The sequence below is a fragment of the Schistocerca serialis genome, chromosome 2, assembly GCF_023864345.2.
Source record: "Schistocerca serialis cubense isolate TAMUIC-IGC-003099 chromosome 2, iqSchSeri2.2, whole genome shotgun sequence".
Taxonomy (NCBI): Eukaryota; Metazoa; Arthropoda; class Insecta; order Orthoptera; family Acrididae; genus Schistocerca; species Schistocerca serialis.
In genome coordinates, this window is record NC_064639.1 from 818502868 (window position 1) to 818523484 (window position 20617).

The 20617-nt window shown below is 44.0% G+C and overlaps 1 protein-coding gene across 3 annotated transcripts in view; it reads right to left on the bottom strand.

The window, feature by feature from the left end:
- Window positions 1-20617, bottom strand: part of LOC126458068 (ski oncogene) — a 633895-nt gene that overhangs the window by 28882 nt on the left and 584396 nt on the right. For all 3 annotated transcript variants that reach the window (XM_050094875.1, XM_050094876.1, XM_050094874.1), the window contains 2 exons: window positions 14030-14262; window positions 7311-7473 (listed from right to left, as the gene is read on the bottom strand). In XM_050094875.1, coding sequence (XP_049950832.1) covers window positions 7311-7473; window positions 14030-14262 — 396 coding nt within the window. The remainder of the gene's footprint in view (window positions 1-7310; window positions 7474-14029; window positions 14263-20617) is intronic.

The window sequence follows — 20617 nt, forward strand, 5'->3', positions numbered from 1 at the left end:
TTTGGAATAGTAAACATTGCAGCATTAAGTCTTCGAAAAAGATGCTGAACATTGGCTTTCCACAACAGTTTACTATCTATATGAACACCTGTGAAATTAAAATGTCAGGTTTTGTTGAATTTAAACTGTAAAAACTGAGTCTTACTGTGATTTATCGTTAGTTTATTTTCTACAAGCCATGAACTTAGGTCATGAACTGCACTATTTGAAACCGAGCCAAAGTTGCGCACAACATCCTCTTCTACCAAGTTAGTGTCATCAGCATACAGAAATATTTTAGAGTTACCCGTAATACTAGAGGGCATATCATTTATATAAATAAGGAACATGAGTGGCCACAACACTGATCCTTGGGGCATCCCTCACTTGACCTTATCCCACTCAGACCCCACATCACAGCCATTCTCAACACTGTGAATAATGACCTTTTCCTGTCTGTTGCTTAAGTAAGAGGTGAACCAATTGTGTGTAACTGCCCGTATTCTGTAATTTTCTGGAGCAATATTTTGTGATCAACACAATCAACCTTAGTTAACTCAAAAACTACGCCTGGCATTCGAAATCTTTTGTTTAGCCCATCCAGTACCTCAGAGAGAAAAGATTATATAACATTTTCAGCTGTTAAACGACTTCTAAAGCTGAACTGTACATTTGATAGCAAATTGTGTGATATAAAATGATCAATGATCCTTACATACACAGCCTTTTCAATAACTTTAGCAAACAATGAGGGCATTGAAGTAGCTCTAAAATTGTCTACATTACCCCTTTCTCCCTTTTTATAATGTGGCTTTACTACTGAGTACATTAATCTTTCAGGAAACTGACCATTCCTAAGGGAAAAATTGTAAACATGGCTAAACACAGGGCTAGCTTGTGCAGCACAGTACTTTAATATTATGCTAGACACTCCATCATAACCATGAGAGTCTGTAGTCTTCAGTGATTTAATTATTGACTCGATCTCGGAAAGTCATTTGCCAAGAGAGTTATATGATTCCCTGTAGAGACTAAATTTGTATTTAATTCACCAGAAATGTTCAGAAAATGATTGTTAACTACCGTACATATATCTGATTTATCAGTAACAGAAATATTTTTACTGCGAACTGACTTTACATTGTCAACCTTGTGCTGCTGACCAGAAACTTCCTTCACAACTGACCATATGGTTTTAATTTTATCCTGTGAATTAGCTATTCCATTTGCTTCCACATACTCTTTGCCTTGAGCTACTCTAGCTTGATTGTGACTACTTCTTACATTCCCGCTTTGTTCTACATGATATCCTTATCCCACTAGTCATCCACCCAGGCGGCCTTTTACTGCTAGTACCCCATTTGGAACATTCTAATGGAAAGCAACTCTCGATAACCATGAGCAATGTGTTACGGAAAACATTATACTTGTCATCTATGTTATTGGCACTATAAACATCCTGCCACTCTTGTTCCTTGGCGAGATTTTAAAAACTCTCTATTGCTGTTGGATTAACTTTCCTACACAGTTTGTAATTATATGTGACATTTATTTTCTTGCACCATCATATACAAAAGTCTAATTTCTGGAACTTCCTATAAAGTGAATGCAGAACCCTCTCTAGCTTGATCAGAAATTCTGTGAAGCCAGAGTTACAGGACCTATAAACAACAAATATTACAGGTTTAGTGTCACTAAATTCAACTTCCCCTGCACAGCATTCAAAAATCTCTTCAGTTTAGTGCCGTGATACATCTATGGACTCAAATGGAATACTGTTTTCTATGTACATAGCCACTCCCCCACCCTGCAAGGAACTCCTTGAAAAACAGCCAGCTACTCTGTAACCTGGTAAAGGAAGCCTCTGGATTGCCAAATTATTTAAGTGGTGCTCCGACATACCAATAACTTCAGAGTGAACGTCAATAAGCAGTTCACTAACTTTATCTCTAATACCTCTTATATTCTGATGAAATATGCTAACTCCTCCTATACTTGGAAACATGATATCCGCTGAAGGTGATCCCTTAGTTAGAGATACTTCCTTTAAGCAGGTATACCTATCAGCTGACTTTAATCTAAGAAAGATGCAGCTCTAACACCAACAACTACAGGAATTTTTCCATCAGTGATTCCACCACCACCCACTATACTGTCACCTATAAGCTTTGCCAGCCTCCCTTCCCATACCCACTGGAGTGCAGGCCATGCCGAGTGAAACCCGATCTACTAATATACACAACTGGCCCACTGATATGTGACCCATGCCCTCTGACATCAGTGCTTTCTCCAGCCCCATGTTAATAAGCCTAACAGCCGCATTATGATGAGGCCAATCATGACGCTGAAACAGTTGCACAAAATGCACATTAGTGCCACCAGTTTGAGTAACTATCTTTACCAGGTCACCACCTACATCATATTCCCATTCTCTGTCCCTATCAAGACTATTCCCTGTTCCACCCACTGTCACTATCTGATCCTCTTTCGTAAAATTCCTACATAACTCCCCTACGCTCTCAGTTACCTGAGCCAACCCTGCACTAGGCATCACAAAGCTGGTAGCCTGGTACTCACTCCCCAACACTTCATGCAACTGCTGGCCCACACCTCTACTGTGCGAACTACCTAGCAGCAGAACCTTCTTTCTGTTAGACATTGCAACTGACCTAGACCTTCTAACTGCTGAGGACTGCTACAACACACTAACATTGGAGATATAGGCCTAAGAATTAAGTACATCTATCCTACGGACCTTCTTGAAAATGGGAATGGCTCTTTTCCAGTTGTTGCAAACCCTTCGTTGCTCCAGCAATCTACGACGAACTGCTGCTACAAGGGGAGCATTTCTTGTGCATAATCTTTGTAGAATCTTACACATCTCATATGGCCCTGAAGCCTTTCCAATAATGCACGATTGTAATTGCTTTTCTATTCCGTGATCGGCTGTCTCAGTGTTTGTTATTTGGACATACGATGATTGAAAGGAGAGACTGTGTTACAATCTTCCACGATGAAATAAGTTCGGAAAACCAAATTAAATACTTCGACTTTCTCTCTTATCTTCCATTTTGGTGCCGGTATGGTCTCTAAGTGACATGCTTTTGAACTGCTTACTGAATTTTACGTAAGATTGAAAGTCTCTTAGGATATTCAGTCAGTTCGGTTGACAAAAATTTACTTTCAGTCAGGGAGTGGCTCCTCTCATTGCTCTCTTTAGGCTCATTTTCGCTTTATTCAGCTTTCATCTGTTGGTTTTCACTTCTCTTGAGTCTGTGATAAAGCGCTCTCTCTCTCTCTCTCTCTCTCTCTCTCTCTCTCTCTCTCTCTCTCTCTCTATGAAGTAGGTTTCTAACACTGCTATTAAACCACAGTTAGTCTTTCCCATCTGTTAAAGGGTGGCTAGTCAAACCTGTGGAGAGATGGGGGGGGGGGGGGGGGCAGGGGGAATTTCCTTAGAATTCCAAGTGTGAGGAGGAAGATGGCATTAGGAAGCTCCTGGCAAAATTGTGGTGAGCGGGCAGGTAGACCATTTATGACTTTTCTTTCCTCTCAGCTGTGCTATACTAGCCATAAGCAATAATTCAACTGTAGTTTTTAAACACTGACAATTTATATAGATTAAAATTCATGAAATTAAAACTTCGAAATTAAAAGTATTTTAAAATCTGTGATTTGTAAAATTAAAAATTAAACCTCAATGCTAGGTTAAAAACACAGAATTCCCTAAGATTCCCCCGATTTTTTCCTAGTAAAATTTAATTATCTGAGAATTCCAGGTTTTCCAGAAAAATCGCCACCCTACCTTATCACCTTGCTTGGAACATACTTGTCTAAGGCATATTGAACAATGCGTTGAGGTTTTTTTTTTTCCCCCCCGCTGTGGCCCATATCATTGTCCTCAACACTGAATCACATTCATTTGTAAACATAGCTGTAAGCTGACCTTTACGAGGTTTTTTTTAAAATGAGCAGGTGTTATTTTGTCCGCTATCTTGTAAAATTACAAAAATAGAAAAACTTCAACGGAAAAGAATTAGTTGTCCAGGACAAACATTTTCGATTTGTTTTCAAATTTACCTTCGCTGTCTTGTCAGACATTTTATACCAGGGGGTAAGTGATAAAAAATTTGAATACGAAAGGTAAATATGAAATTGTAGTTGTGCACATATCCTGGGGATAGCATTGACCTCCAACTACGCCAACACATCAGTATGTGTGCACAACTAAAATTTCGCATTCATCTTTCGCATTCAAATGTATCACTTATCCCGTGGATGTCCCGTTAGTTTGATTGTCTTTTTGGATGGAGATGTTATTTTCTTATTTATACGTATTTTCGCGTTTGTTGCTGTGTGTATGTAGTGATATCATAGGCGCCATATTGGAGACAGAATAGCCATTTCCGCCATATTGATAACGTTATGGGTCAAAGCAGACGGGTGGAATCGGACGCTTCCGTTGACCCTTATCCTGGAAGCTGACTGTTGTGCTTCCCGTTATTTTCTGTTTACTTTCATCCATAGTTCTGCAGTATACGTATTAATAACAGGAACATCAAAGTACAACAAAGCAGGAAACGAAAACTCAGCATTAATTCAGTTATTACCTGTTTGTGTGTATTTGCTCCTGCAGGCGAAGTGTATTTGATCGTGCTCCCGAGCCTACTATGTTAAGGTGGTTGCTGCGTTAAATACGAAAACATCGTTACGTCACTGGCTATACAAATCACATGACAGCTAGAAACAGGGCCCCTACACACGCACTAATTTATCAGCCGACCGACGGACCGACCACATTCGTGGCAGACTACATAAGGGGGCTGCATTCAGCGATTACAGCGCCGTCCTGTTTTTGTGATTTGTTTATCTTAAGTTACCTGGGTTTAGATCCTCTTGGTTTTACACACAAACAATAACTGCAGTTTTCCTTTGGCCACAAGAAGTCTAGGGTAAAGCTGTGGGCAGGGAATTGGCTAAGGGAAAGAAATTCACCCACGCGCTCTTAATTGAAGGTCTGGGAAACGATGATTTTCTCAATTATTTGAGAACGGATTAAACACGCTTTTTGGAGATATTTAATATCGCAAACCGTTCTTATCGAAAAAGGATTCTGTCAAGAGAGGAGCTGTAAGATGCGAGGAGAGGCTGTTAGCCACTTTACCGTTTCTAGCCACTGGCGTAAGTTAGAGGTCGTAAAAAAAAAAGGCTCTGAGCACTATGGGACTTAAGTTCTGAGGACATCAGTCCCCTAGAACTTACCTGGGACTATGGGACTTAAGTTCTGAGGACATCAGTCCCCTAGAACTTAGAACTACTTAAACCTAACTAACCTAATGACATCACACACATCCATGCCCGAGGCAGGATTCGAACCTGCGACCGTAGTGGTCGCGCGGTTCTTGACTTTAGCACCTAGAACCGCTCGGCCACCCCAGCCGGCTAGAGGTCCTCAAATTCAGTGTTGTGTACCCACAATTAATATCTGAGATAATTTCTGAAACCTGTACCGTGATTTACAGTTGCCTGAGAAAATACATCATGGTAGAGCAAAATAAATAAAACAAAAGATGTTCACGTAAACTTTATTAGGTTATTTGTGTATGTAGGGTACAATACGTCCGTGTAAGTTTAAGAAACTCATTTCAAATACGAAGAAGAAAGACTACAAATGGTGGTGGCGCATATCATCTAAATACAGCAACAGATATAGAATAAGTGAAGTATTTAGCAAGTGTTTGAACCGTAATAAAATACCACACTTTGCTCCTTATAGCAGAAGGCTTGGATATAGGCTGGACCTTTGTTCTAAAGCTTGTAATAGTGAAGCAAGTACGTTTTATGAATAAGCGTCTGACTTCCTACATTTTGGTTTTTAGAATTTACTTGCGATACATATCGGAAGGTCGACTGACTTTTATTCAAAAAAAATTATACCTTTTACTCCATGTGCCACATAAACCACTAAAGATTCGTTAAACAATGAAACAAATGCTTCATTTCTTGCAGCTCTATTGCAGTACTCTTCGCTCGACGTGTCCCACGAATATTCCCAGTCTTTAAATTTACTCCATATCAGCGACCTCAGTAGTCATCACTCATCGTGGGAAAGCAGAATGGGGCGCTCCGCAGAACTCACGGACTTCGAAAGTGGTCAGGTGATTGGGTGCCATTTGTGATATACGTCTGTACGCGAGATTTCCACACTCACAAACATCCCTCGGTCAACTGTTTCCGATGCGATAGTGAAGTGAAAACGTGAAGGGACACGTACAGCACAAAGCGTACAGGTCGACCTCCTCTGTTGGCTGACAGAGACCGCCGACAGTTGAAGAGGGTCGTAATGTGTAATAGGCAGACTTCTATCCAGGCCATCACACAGGAATTCCAAACTGCTTCAGGATCCACTGCAAGTACTACGACAGTTAGGCGGAAGGTGAGTAAACTTGGATTTCATGGTCGAACGGCTGCTCATAAGCCACACACCACGCCCTCAGTAAATTCCAAACGACGCTTCGCTTGGTGTAAGGAGCGACATTGGGCGGCTGAACAGTGGAAAAACGTTATGAGGAGTGACGAATCACGGTACACAATGTAGCGATCCGATGGCAGGGTGTTGGTATGGCGAATGCCTTGTGAATGTTACCTGCCAGAGTGTGTAGTGCCAACAGTAAAATTCGGAGGCGGTAGGGGGCTTGCACCCCTTGTTGTTCTGCGTGGCACTCTCACAGCACAGGCCTACATTGGTGTTTTACGAACCTTCTTGCTTCCCACTGTTGAAGACCAATTCGGGGATGGCGACTGCATCTGTCAACACGATCGAGCACCTGTTCATAATGCACGGTCTGTGTCGGAGTGGTCACACGACAACAACATCCCTGTAATGGACTGGCCTGAACAGACTCCTGACCTGAATTCTATAGAAGACCTTTGGTATGTTTTGGAACGCCGACTTCGTGCCAGGCCTCGCCGACCGACATCGATACCTCTCCTCAGTGAAGCACTCCGTGAAGAATGGGCTGTCATTCCGCAAGAAACCTCCCAGCACCTGATTGAACGTTTGCCTGCGAGAGTGGAAGCTGTCATCAAGGCTAAGGGTGGGCCAACACCAGAATTCCAGTGTTAACGATGGAGGGCGCCACGAGCTTGTAAGTCATTTTCAGCCTGGTGTCCGGATACTTTTGATCACATAGTGTACTTAAGAGATCAGTGCGCGGAAGGCCTCTCTTGAAGTGTTACCGACTTTTCCCTTTCTGTTGCCGCACGTATTACGCCACACTAGACATAGAAAGCCAGCGTCCAGTATCGGTAGGTACAAGTGATTTACTTACGTCGGGCTTGGAGTCGTCGTGCCTGGGACGCACGACGGGCGCCAGGGCGACGTTGGGCTGGAAGCTGCGCTCGAAGCGCTCGCTGTCGGACAGTGGGACGACCCTCTCCGGGTGCAGCAGCACGGGCGGGCTGTGGCTCAGGTACGCGGGCACTGGCGGCAGGCTGCCAACACACACACACACACACACATACACGTGCTAAACATTGCCCTATAGCTTTTCCACCATTTGCCTGGCTAACGAGGGGCTCGTCATTGTGATGCTGTAGTGGTGTAGAGAGTACCTGACTAGCGGCTTTTCGTGCGACGGCCCCTGGTTTCCGAGAAAATCGATGTTGAAGTTTCATGTGTTCCTTCTATAGCCTTAACTTTAGCCATGTTTCCAGTAAGTGAGCGTAGCGCAATGGGCCACGCTGCTCGCGCTACAATTTCTAATACTGTCCGTGCATTTTTATTTATTTATTTATTTATTTATGGATCTCTTGCATCGTTTGCTGCTAGGACAGAACTCCGGACGGTATTTGTCCAAGAAGCAACCGAAACACACATTCGCAGAGCACATGCACATTTAACAAAAGCTACAGCTTTGCGGGCACGCGGATTTCTCAAAACCAATACTGGAAAATACAGTCCGTTTAAATTCAAGATGACTGTTCTTTCCTCCATAAACTTCACTGCGAACCACGCGTATTTTATCATTCCTGTGATAGCAAGTGCATTAATTTTATACAGAATTGAAGAATATATTTATATGGAATCTTCCTTCCAAGTTTATTCGTGTTAGTCTTTAGCAACTTCGAAGCATTTTGAATTTTTATCGCCGGCCGATGTGGCCGAGCGGTTCTAGGCGCTTCAGTTTGGAACCGCGCGACCGCTACGGTCGCAGGTTCGAATCCTGCCTCGGGGCCGGCCGGTGTGGCCGTGCGGTTCTAGGCGCTTCAGTCTGGAACCGCGTGACCGCTACGGTCGCAGGTTCGAATCCTGCCTCGGGCATGGATGTGTGTGATGTCCTTAGGTTAGTTAGGTTTAAGTAGTTCTAAGTTCTAGGCGACTGATGACCTCAGAAGTTAAGTCGCATAGTGCTCAGAGCCATTTGAACCATTTGAACCTGCCTCGGGCATGGATGTGTGTGACGTCCTTAGGTTAGTTAGGTTTAAGTAGTTCTAAGTTCTAGGGGACTGATGACCACAGATGTTGAGTCCCATAGCGCTCAGAGCCATTTGAACCATTTTTTTGAATTTTTATCGTGCCTGTAAAATGAACGTCGCACGGTTGGCAAAGCAGAGTACATTTCGCTGGGATAATTTTTACGGTGCAAGTTCATGTTTTTCTTTCATCTACAATGATCTGATCGTAATGTGTCTGATCAGTCTGCAAATAGTTCAAATGGCTCTGAGCACTATGGGACTTAACATCTGAGGTCATCAGTCCCCTAGAACTTAGAACTACTTACACCTAACTAACCTAAGGACATCACACACATCCAAGCCCGAGGCAGGATTCGAACCTGCGACCGTAGCAGCAGCGCGGTTCCAGACTGAAACGCCTAGAAACGTTCGATCAGTCTGCCCTCCCCACGAATAAGTAAAGCATACAAATTTTTCTTGACCCACATACGGGAGAATGATATCTTTCGTCTGCATCTGGAATCATTCCGTAGCTGTTATTACTTTGTCTATCGCTGTGAACTCTGGTAGCTGCCCAAATATTTCTAATTTTTAATGCGAACAACAACTGGGACACACATTTGAAAAAAGCGTTATGACTGATTTATTAATTGAATCAATACTTCGAAAATGACTATTTCTGAATAGCTTTGCGTGAGATATGCTATTTAATGATACTCCGTACGATGAAATTGGGGAAAAAACGAAGTTCACAGTTTGAATCCGTACCGCCAGCGTTGTAGCACTGAACCTTAGTCCCTGCGCCTAGATAGCTAGTTCGAAACGTGATTAACGAGACAAATACAGCAGATACAGATAAAACTTCAACATGGATTTTCTCGAAAACTAGGAGCCCTTGCATGAAAATCCGCTAGCCAGGTACGTAGGACAGACCCTCTACAACATACCTGAGACTCACAAAAATCAGTTGTTATAATATTTTAATAGGGAATTAATTTTAGTCAAGCAACTATCTCCAAGTTACAGATTATTTTACACCAAGTTCCTTTGACCAGACAGAACGGTTAACACAATAACCGGCTGATATTTGCACTCAGTGACTGGTGAAAAATGTGTAAGATAAGACACATGTATGTGAAAGATGCTGCAACTAAAAACATTTAACACTTTGACGCCAAGAAACGTTTCTTATGTTAGATATAGTATTAACCCGTAATTTTAAGATAACTGCTTGGTCGAAAGCAGCTTCCTGTGAATAAATAGTATATAACAGTGTTAGGTGATACTATGACGCCGTTCTTTAAGCCGTAACTGTAGTCGTGAAAAGTAGTAGCGCTTCTATAGTCGTAGGTCCGCTGGGCCCAGCTGTTTTGAAAAGATACCTTAATAAATATAAAAGTATGTTTTGAGTTTAAAATTACTGTATTAAACGTGGAACTTAAACATTAACAAAAGCAGTGTTTAGCAAAGTCAACGTCAGCAACTTGAATTTTTTACTCTAAATGTGCACTTTCATAACTCAGTCTAAACTATCAACATATTGCCATCGAAAAAAGGATCAAAAACCAAACTAAATTCTTTATTAAATTTTAAAATTGTCAAAATCTTCTGCCATAAAAACTTTGACAATGGTCAGAGTGAACCAAATTACATGTACGAATTGCACAGTGCTTTAGAACAAGTCATGCAAACAGGTATGTTGCACATAGCGCACAAGCTTAGCTTTGCTCTTTTATTATTTAAAAAAATGGTTCAAATGGCTCTAAGCACTATGGGACATTTGAGCTCATAAGTCCCCTAGACTCAGAACTACTTAAACCTAACCAACGTAAGGACACCACACACTTTCATGCCCGAGGCAGGATTCGAACCTGCGACCGTAGCAGCCGCGTGGTTCCGGACTGAAGCACCTAGAACGGCTCTTTTATTGTTCTCCAATTTTATTTATCTCTAATTTGAGAGTGCTTGTACGTCAATCTGAACTCTGCTAGAGTTTTGTTTGTCCAAATTATCATTTTGTTTTTGATAAACGCATCAAATATCTCGAAAGCTGTATTTGGATAAAATGGTTCAATAAGTGATGATACAGCAATAGTACAGGGAAATCTGATATTATGGCTCCTGACACGAGTGTTTCTTGCAGGTTGTTTTAGCCCACGTGAAACTATCTTTTTTAACAATTCTTGGAACTACTCTCTTATTCACTTCAGTTTAACCTTCACGAATCTCTTCAGTATCAGAGAAGTCTAAGTTTGAGTCGCGATCATTCGTTATCAAAAAACTCTTCGTGACTGTCTGAAAACCTATTTTCTAAATTTGAGGTCCGAAAATGATTACGCGCAAGTAGTGAATTTTGTCTTCATAGCTGCATAATAAGCTCTGATAAGTCATATCGATTTCCAGAAACAGTATTTAGATTTGCCGTTACAAATAACAGAACTAAAACACTGAAGCTACAGAAATGTCAAAAAGAAATAAACCGTTTATTTACAGATACTGATCTTAGGAGTAACAAGCGAACCACGTCCGTCACACTGCGCTGTCTTCGACGTATTGCTGGAAGGTAAGTAGGAGTGGGTGGAGCTGTCTTTCCCTCTACGTCGTCTAACCACGTCCAAAGACTGAACACGGGTCCGCTAGGTTAAGGGTTAGAGCAAGATAGAAAGTTCTTAGCTTGATGGTGTTGATGAGTCGTCCTCCTATCCTGACGTTTGCACATCCTTTCAAAGCTCTCGCCTGCCATTCTTCATACAGGTTGAAGAGACTCGGCGATAGAAAACATCGTTGTCTGACTCCTCTTCGCATTTCCAGCTGTTCGTTTCTCCGCAGTTCAGTCACATCCTTTGTCTTTGTCCCTGGTACAAGTCGAAAGTTAGTCTCCTCTATCTTCAGTTGACTACTGTCTCCTCAAGACGTTTCATCAATTTTGCCCAGTTGACTTCATTGTAGGGCTTCTGCCAGTCTATAAATCAAGTGCAAACTTCTTCGTTACCAGCCAAAACCCTGTCCGACACAATCCTCACCATGCCGATGACGTCTGTTTTTTTTTTCCCCTTCCTAAATCCAAATTCGTCCTCTCTTACACTTCAATTTTGTGTTCCAGCAGTCCGTTGAGTATTCTTGCAACTGTCTTCGCCACGTATATGATCAGACTGATTATTCTGTAATCAATACATTTCTCAGCTTGTTGTTTGTTCTAAAGAGTAACCATTGAGACGTACAAAACGTCCTTGCCTTGTCGAACGCCCATATTAATATATTCTGAAACAAGTTCTCCTGGTCTGTTTTCAACAAACATTTCTGTCTTATTATAGAAGTTTATCAACACTTTTGTAAAACGCTCGGGAATCCCCTTCTGTCCATGATGTTTCATAGATTGTTTCTCACAATCTCTCACAGGCTTTGACACAGCCTATAAACACGCAGTAGGTGCCGCGGTTCTCGGTCTTTTTTCCTCAGTCATCTGTTTCATGACGAAAACATCAGTACAAGATGTACCCTTGAGAAATCCAGTCTGCTCTTCTAGCAAGGTACTCGCAATATTGACTTGACCCAAACGACCTGTTACTTGTCTGCCCTTAATAAACTTGTGGTTTATGTCCTTCTGTTTTTTACATTAAGTACTATTATTTGCTATGCAATATTGTTGTTGCCGTCTTTAATCCGTAAGAGTGATTTGATGCAGGCCCGACGCTAGACTATACCATGCAAGCCTCTTAATATCTGAACAACTACGGCAACCTACATCCATTTGGACCTGCTCAGAGTACTCGAGCCTTGATCTCCCTCTACATTTTTTTACCTCCCTCACTTGCCTCTCTTACGAAACTGATTATTCCTTGACACCTCGAGATGTTTCAGATCAACTGACCACAAATTCGTTTTTGCTCCAAATTCGAATCAGAACCTCTTCATTAGCACCACTATTCAGCATCTTCCGTTCTCTTGTTGTCTACACTGTCTATCGACCACATTTCCCTTTCATACAAGTCTAATCTTCAAATACCTTCACAAAGGCCTCCTACTATTTACATTTACACTGAAGTGACAAGAGTTATGGGATACCTCCTAACATCGTGTCGGACCTCTTTCTGCTCAGCGTTATGCAGTAACTGAAAGTGGCATGGACTCAACAAATCGTTGGAAGTTCACTGCATAAATATTGACCCATGTGCCTCTATAGCCGTCCATAAATGCGAAAATGCTGCCAGTGCAGGATGTGGTGCCCAAACTGACCTCTGGATTATGTCCCACATATGTTCGATGGCACATGTCGGACGATCTGTGTGGCCAAATCATTCGCTGGAATTGTACTGAATGTTCTTCAAACCAATCGCAAACAATAGAGGCTCAGTGACACGGTGCACTGTCATCCATAAAAATTTCATCGTTTTTTGGGAACATGAAGTTCATGAATGGCTGCAAATGGTCTCCAGTAGCCGACATAACCATTTCCAGTCAATGATCGGTTCAGTTGTACCATGGGACATTCCATGTAAACACAGCCTACACTATTATGGAAAGTGCACAGTGCCTTGTTGGCAACTTTTGAGTCCACGTATTCGTGGGGTTTGCGTCACGCTCGAGCCCTACCACCAGGTCTTACTAATTGAAATCGGGACTCTTCTGACCAGGCCACGGTCTTCCAGTCGTCTAGGGTCCAACCGATATGGTCACGAGCCCAGGAGAGGCTCTGTGGGCGATGTCGTGCTGTCAGCAAAGGAACTAGCGTCCGTCGCCTGCTGCCATGGCCCGGTAACGCCGAATTTCGCCGCACTGTCCGAACAGATGCGTTCGTCTTACGTCCCACATTGATTTCTGCAGTTCTCACGCAGTGATACTTATCTGTTAGCACTGACAACTCTACGCAAACGCCGCTGCTCTCGGTCGTGAAGTGAAAGCCGTCGGTCGTTACGTTGTCCGTGGTGAGAGTTAATGCCTCAAATTTGGTATTCTCGGCACACTCTTGACACTGCGGACCTCGGAATTTTGGATCCCCTAACGATTTCCCATGCGTCTAGTTCCAACTACCATTTCGCGTTCAAAGTCTGTTGATTCCCTTCGTGTGGCCATAATCACGTAGGAAACCTTTTCACATTAGTCACCTATGGCAGCTCCGCCAATGCACTGCAGTTTTACACCTCGTGTACGTGATACTACAGACATCTGTATATGGGCACATCGTTATCCCATGACTTCTGTCACCTCAGTGTACATCGACCATTGTCAGTTACTTTGCCGCCTAAATAACAAAATTCATCTACAACTTTCAGTGTCTCATTTCCTAGTCTAATTTCTTTAGCATCTCCTGATTCGATTCGACTACACTCCATCATACTTGTTGATTTGTATCTTGTAACTACTTACCGACACACTATCCCTTCCATTCAACTGGACTCCGAATTCATTTGCCGTCTGAAAGATGTAAAATGTCATCGGCGAATGTTCAAGTTTCAATCTCTCTCCTTCACAGTTCGCTCAACGTATAGATTGAATAACATCGGGGATAGGCTAGAAACCCGCGTCTCTCCCTTCTCAACTGTTGCCTCCCCTTACAACAGCAGGTTGGTTTCGCTGTCAGAAGCTAGCGTACCTGTCGGCGAGGGCTGCGGCCTTGTGTTTGGCGGTGGCGGCAAGGGGCAGGGGCCAGGGCCGGAAGGCGATGCGCGGCCCCCAGGCGTCGCACCACAGCAGCTGCTCCGGGTAGACGGCGTAAACGGCGGGCGCCGCCGCCGCGGTCGCAGCGCCGCAGTCGGCCGGCTCCAGCCGCACGCGCTTCAGCGCTGCCTCCGACGGCTCCTTGCACGCGTCCAGCGCCGGCGCCTCCTGTCGACACGTCACACGACTGCCGTCAGCCGCTGTTGCACTTAGCGGCGTTTCTTAATCTCTTCCGTAAGTGGAACTTTCTTAATGTCCACTTATATGCTCAAAGATAAATTTAACATATCCCCATCAAACAGAACTTCTAAATTTAAATTTTAATAAGAAGAGCGGTACTGGTACTTATTTTCACGGAGATACACTACTGGCCATTAGAATTTGCTACACCAAGAAGAAATGCAGACGATAAACGGGTATTCATTGGACAAATATATTATACTAGAACTGACATGTGATTACATTTTCATGCAATTTGAGTGCATAGATCCTGAGAAATCGGTACCCAGAACAACCACCTCTGGCCGTAATAACGGCCTTGATACGCCTGGACATTGAGTCAAACAGAGCTTGGATTGCGTGTACAGGTACCGCTGGCCGTGCAGCTTCAACACGATACCACAGTTCATCAAGAGTAGTGACTGGCGTATTGTGAAGAGCCAGTTGCTCGTCCACCATTGACCAGACGTTTTAAATTGGTGAGAGATCTGGAGAATGTGCTGATCAGGGCAGCAGTCGAACATTTTCTGCATCCAGAAAGGCCCGTACAGGATCTGCAACATGCGGTCGTGCATTATCCTGCTGAAATGTAGGGTTTCGCAGGGATCGAATAAAGGGTAGAGCCACTGGTTGCAACACATCTGAAATGTAACGTCCACTGTTCAAAGTGCCGTCAATGCGAACAAGAAGTGACCGAGACGTGTAACCAATGGCACCCCATACCATCACGCCGGGTGATACGCCAGTATGGCGATGACGAATACACGCTTCCATGTGCGTTCACCGCGATGTCGCCAAACACGGATGCGACCATCATGATGCTGTAAACAGAACCTGGATTCACTCGAAAAAATGACGTTTTGCCACTCGTGCACCCACATTCGTCGTTGAGTACGCCATCGCAGGCGCTCCTGTCTGTGATGCAGCGTCAAGGGTAACCGCAGCCATGATCTCCGAGCTGATAGCCCATGCTGCTGCAAACGTCGTCGAACTGTTGGTGCAGATGGTTGTTGTCTTGCAAACGTCCCCACCTGTTAACTCAGGGAGAGACGTGGTTGCGTGATCCGTTACAGCCATGCGGATAAGATGCCTGTCATCTCGACTGCTAGTGATACGAGGCCGCTGGGATCCAGCACGGCGTTCCGTATTAACCCCGTGAACCCACCGATTCCATATTCTGCTAACAGTCGTTGGATCTCGACCAACGCGAGCAGCAATGTCGCGATACGATAAACCACAATGGCGACAGGCTACAATCCGACCTTTATCAAAGTCGGAAACGTGGTGGTACGCATTTCTCCTCCTTACACGTGGCATCACAACAACGTTTCACCAGGCAACGCCGGTCAACTGCTATTCGTGTATGAGAAATCGGTTGGAAACTTTCCTCATGTCAGCACGTTGTAGGTGTCGCCACCGACGCCAACCTTGTGTGAATGCTCTGAAAAGCTAATCATTTGCATATCACAGCATCTTCTTCCTGTCGGTTAAATTTCGCGTATGTGGCATGTCATCTTCGTGGTGTAGCAATTTTAATGGCCAGTAGTGTACTTAACATATGTGAATGGCAGTAAAATGAACCTCAAGACAGCTGTAACTGCTGATCTCTTTGTTGTCACAACCGGTTTCGCTGCATTAAAACAGCATACTCTGGTGAAAACAGTGTCACATTAGTGCACCAAGACGTCCCCAATGCTCGTAGTCAAAAATCAAACCCTGAAGAGAGGAAGTCGTCAAAACAAATAAAACAGGACATCTGAGCGATTAATGCGATGTCGCACCTGTGGTGGTGACTGCAATGGCACAGCATGGACGGCGGTCGGGTGTGTATTTACTCTGACAACTTCCCCTCTTCAGGGGTTTAATTTATCGTTACAAACGTTGGGAGCGTCGTGGTGCGCTAATGTGACACTGTTTTCACTTGAGGATGCTGTTGTAATGCAGCGAATCCGGTTGTGAAGATAAATAAATCACCAATTTCATTATGAGCTTTAACGGCTGTGGCTACCTATACTACAAAGTTCTATACTTAACATGCGCTGTATGAATGAACGTTGAATTCTCATTACAGGTTCTGTTGCAGTTTCTTTCTTTTTTTTTTTCTTTCTTCCCCCCGACACATTAGCTGAGAATCCTGTTTCGCATTTCCCTTATACACTAGCTGATCAAAGGTACAAGAAAAACTATCAGTGGACTTTCTCCTTTATAATGGCTTCAGCTCTGCTTGGGGGCGCTTTCAATGAGGCGTTTGAATGTATGGGGAGGAATGAGAGCCCTGTCTTTCTCAAGAGCAAAAACCAGAGAAGGTACTGGCGGTGGACGCTGGGGTTTGGACTGAAGACGGCGTTTTGATTCAACCCATAGCATAGAGACAGAAGTGATGACACTTTCTGCAGGTGCAAGCTGTTACTGATTTGTTTCACTGATGAGGCTGCTAAGTGCTATATACCACCTACTGCACTCCCCTGACTTAAGCCCTCGTAAGTTCAACTCGATTTCTAAACTGAAGGAAACACTTCACGGCATTCGCTTCAGAACTGCTACAAATTCGTCAGGCAATAGACCGCGCCACTCGAACTGTCAACACAACTGGCATCCTACGACTTCACAATGCTGGTGACACCTTGAAGGGCAGTAAAACTTCGAAACACGTATCTATTTTGTACGAGCTGTAAATAAATAGTTGCCACTATTCAAGTTCCAACCCTCGTAGACGGGCATACGCTGTCCGCATCGTATTTCTACGGACTATTCAAATTACTGAGTGGTTGGAATTCAGAGAGCTAGTACATATATCAGCACAGACCGCAACGCCTGCAGAAGACGTCTCCGTCAGTCGTCGAACTATTGTGCATAAAATGGAAACAGCTCGCCGAACACCTGTGAGTACAAAATTAATCACGGTTAGTTGTTAAAGACTTTCAAAGTTTTAGAGGCATTAATATTTGTGTTTCCTAAGTCATTTTCTTGTATGTTATAAAAAAAGGCAGGCACGTAAGTTACGCAGAAACTTTGACTGATCTCCACGGAAACCTAGGATTTGGCAGAAGCGGTTCTGCCGCTGCAGTCCGGAACCGCGGGACTGCTACGGTCGCAGGTTCGAATCCTGCCTCGGGCATGGGTGTGTGTGATGTCCTTAGGTTAGTTAGGTTTAAGTAGTTCTAGGTTCTAGGGGACTTATGACCTCAGATGTTGAGTCCCATAGTGCTCAAAGCCATTTGAACCATTTGGCAGAACACAACTAAGAAAAAACGTTGCACTGTGGCACTGCAAACGCGTAGCTCTCTGCTTTGTCACTTGACTGACAAATCCTAAAAATACAACCGGAGCTAGCGTTTTTGCGCTAATATGGAAGATCTGGTTGAGACAAATTCAGTGTTGCGGTCGTTTGAACGACGCAGTCCAGTGCTGGAAGGAGCGCACTATTGTCCGTAATAGATACCTAGAGGACACACTGATTGTGTTGGGGCGTTTCCGTTCTGTCTAGGTCGACGCAGCCCTCCCACTTGCCTTGCAATACCTACGAGCCATATGTGGTTAGCAGTCATAATCTGATGATGTTCACCACGGACGATCACTAAGAGATGTGCAATATTTTATGTCTCACAACATCGCTTCAATGTTCGAATGACTTCGCTGTGTTGTACGCCAACTATGCGAGTAACTTGCCGTGCTGACAATCTTTCTTGCCGTAAAATGGCAATGTGCGCACGGACTAAGTGTGACATGACCCATGGCATATTGACACATTCAGCAGTGTGCAGAAGCAGCATTGTCCCGTTCATGGTTGGAAACATAGTGCACTCAGCTACCCTGCGTTTATACTGTTTACTTCCGTTACAACAGTCGCGATTTCTTCTGGTCAAAATGGTACACTGAAAGAGGTTTCCGATGGAAAGAAGCAGAAACTATACAAGTCATGAGGTACGGCACAACACTGTGGGTATAACTGAAGTCTTCATTCAAAAGTAATCACCGGAGGCCTGAGCACAAGTACCCCACTGTTCCACGGCCCGAAGAATTCCCTGTTCCCAGAATTCCTGTGACTGTTTCAGGACAGAAGCCAGACCTGAACCGTGATCTTCAGTTCGTCGTCCGAGTTGAAGCGCTTCCCTTAGAAATGTTTCTTAGCGGACCAAACAGACGTATGTCTCGTGGCGACATGTCCGGGCTGTAAGACGGATGCTCAAACAGATCCCACTTGAACTTCGTGTGACCTTGGAGACATGTGGACGCACGTTACCTTGGAGCAGAATCACCCTCTCCGCAGACCGTTTGTTCTTGATGGATTTGCGTAAGCTACAGTGTGTCTCACAGTACATATCAGTGGTAAGTGTTTTTCTGTGCTCGAGTATTCGATGTGTATCGGGTCTGGGACGTCGAAAAAGACTGTGAGCATCAACATGGCTTCTGAGGACACAGCTTTGTACTTTTTAGAGGGCGGTTACGATAATACATTCGCGTCCTTAGATGTCTCACTAACTTATTCCAAAGCGGCATATGCAAATTTCAAGTGGTTTGATTGTTACGACGTTTCGCACCTTTCATTTGAGCACTCATAAATCTTACCATACGAGCTCTGATTTCTCTTGTTTTAGAGGACGGACGAGCGTATTGTAGGCACTCTCTGTAGCAGACTTGTATCTTGCAAGTGTTCTGCCAATAAACGCACTCTTTGGTTTGCCTACTCCACGACATTGTCTACGTGACCGTTGCAGCTTACGTTGTTCGTAATTGTAATTCCCAGCCTTTAGATTTGTGTGATTTATCGTGTAAAGGAAATTTAACGGAATCCTTTGAGTAGTCGAGTCGAAGACCTCATACTTTGGCTTATTCAGAGACTTTTGCTTATTCAGAGACAACTGTCACTTTTCGCACCTTATAGATATCGTGTGTTAGTGGTTTTGCAATTGATTTTCGTCTTCTGATGACTTTACTACACGGTAAATGACAGCATGATCTGCAAACAATCTAAGAGGGCTGCGTATATTGTCTTCTACATCGTTTATATACATTAGGCAAAGCAGAGGGCCTATAGCATTTCGTTGGGTAACGCCAGGTATCATTTGCGTTTTACTCGATGACTTTCAATCGATTATTACGAGCTGTGAACTTTCTGACACAATCTAGTCGCACAACTGAGACGATACTTAATACGCAATTTGATTATAAGCTGCCTATGACAACCGTGTCAAAAGCCCTCGGGATATCTATAAACATGGAATCAATTCGAGATCTCCTGTGTGGCCGTGCGGTTCTAGGCACTTCAGTTTGGAACCGCGTGACCGCTGCGGTCGCAGGTTCGCATCCTGCCTCGGGCATGGATGTGTGTGATGTCCTTAGGTTAGTTAGGTTTAAGTAGTTCTAAGTTCTAGGGGACTGATGACCTCAGATGTTAAGTCCCATAGTGCTCAGAGCCATTTTTGAACCATTTGAGATCTCCTGCCGATAGTAGTCACTTACCATGGCACTTTTTTCCCCTTCTGTTCTAAACCGCTCCCCCTCTAAAGCGCCTATCTACTATATCGCAGGATAGTCCATATTAATCGATGACTGCAGTCAGACGCATGGGCAACATCGCAATTTTGCATCCTGTGAACTCACGACGGCAAACAAACCTTTTCGCAGATGTTGACAGTAGAACGTTTTATGACTGTCACAGGATAAGTGCGGGCGTGGGAGGACTGCACGTCTGTGTTGTGTGCAGAAGTAGCTGCCGGGAGCTGTCCTATCTACATCTACATTTATACTCCGCAAGCCACCCAACGGTGTGTGGCGGAGGCCACTGTCATTACCTCCCTTTCCTGTTCCAGTCGCGTATGGTCCGCGGGAAGAACGACTGTCTGAAAGCCTCCGTGCGCGCTCTAATCTCTCTGATTTTACATTCGTGATCTCCTCGGGAGGTATAAGCAGGGGGAAGCAATATATTCGATACCTCATCCAGAAACGCACCCCCTCTCGAAACCTGGCGAGCAAGCTACACCGCGATGCAGAGCGCCTCTCTTGCAGAGTCTGCCACTTGAGTTTGTTAAACATCTCCGTAACGCTATCACGGTTACCAAATAACCCTGTGACGAAACGCGCCGCTCTTCTTTGGATCTTCTCTATCTCCTCCATCAACCCGATCTGGTACGGATCCCACACTGATGAGCAATACTCAAGTATAGGTCGAACGAGTGTTTTGCAAGCCACCTCCTTTGTTGATGGACTACATTTTCTAAGGACTCTCCCAATGAATCTCAACATGGTACCCGCCTTATCAACAATTAATTTTATATGATCATTCCACTTCAAATCGTTCCGC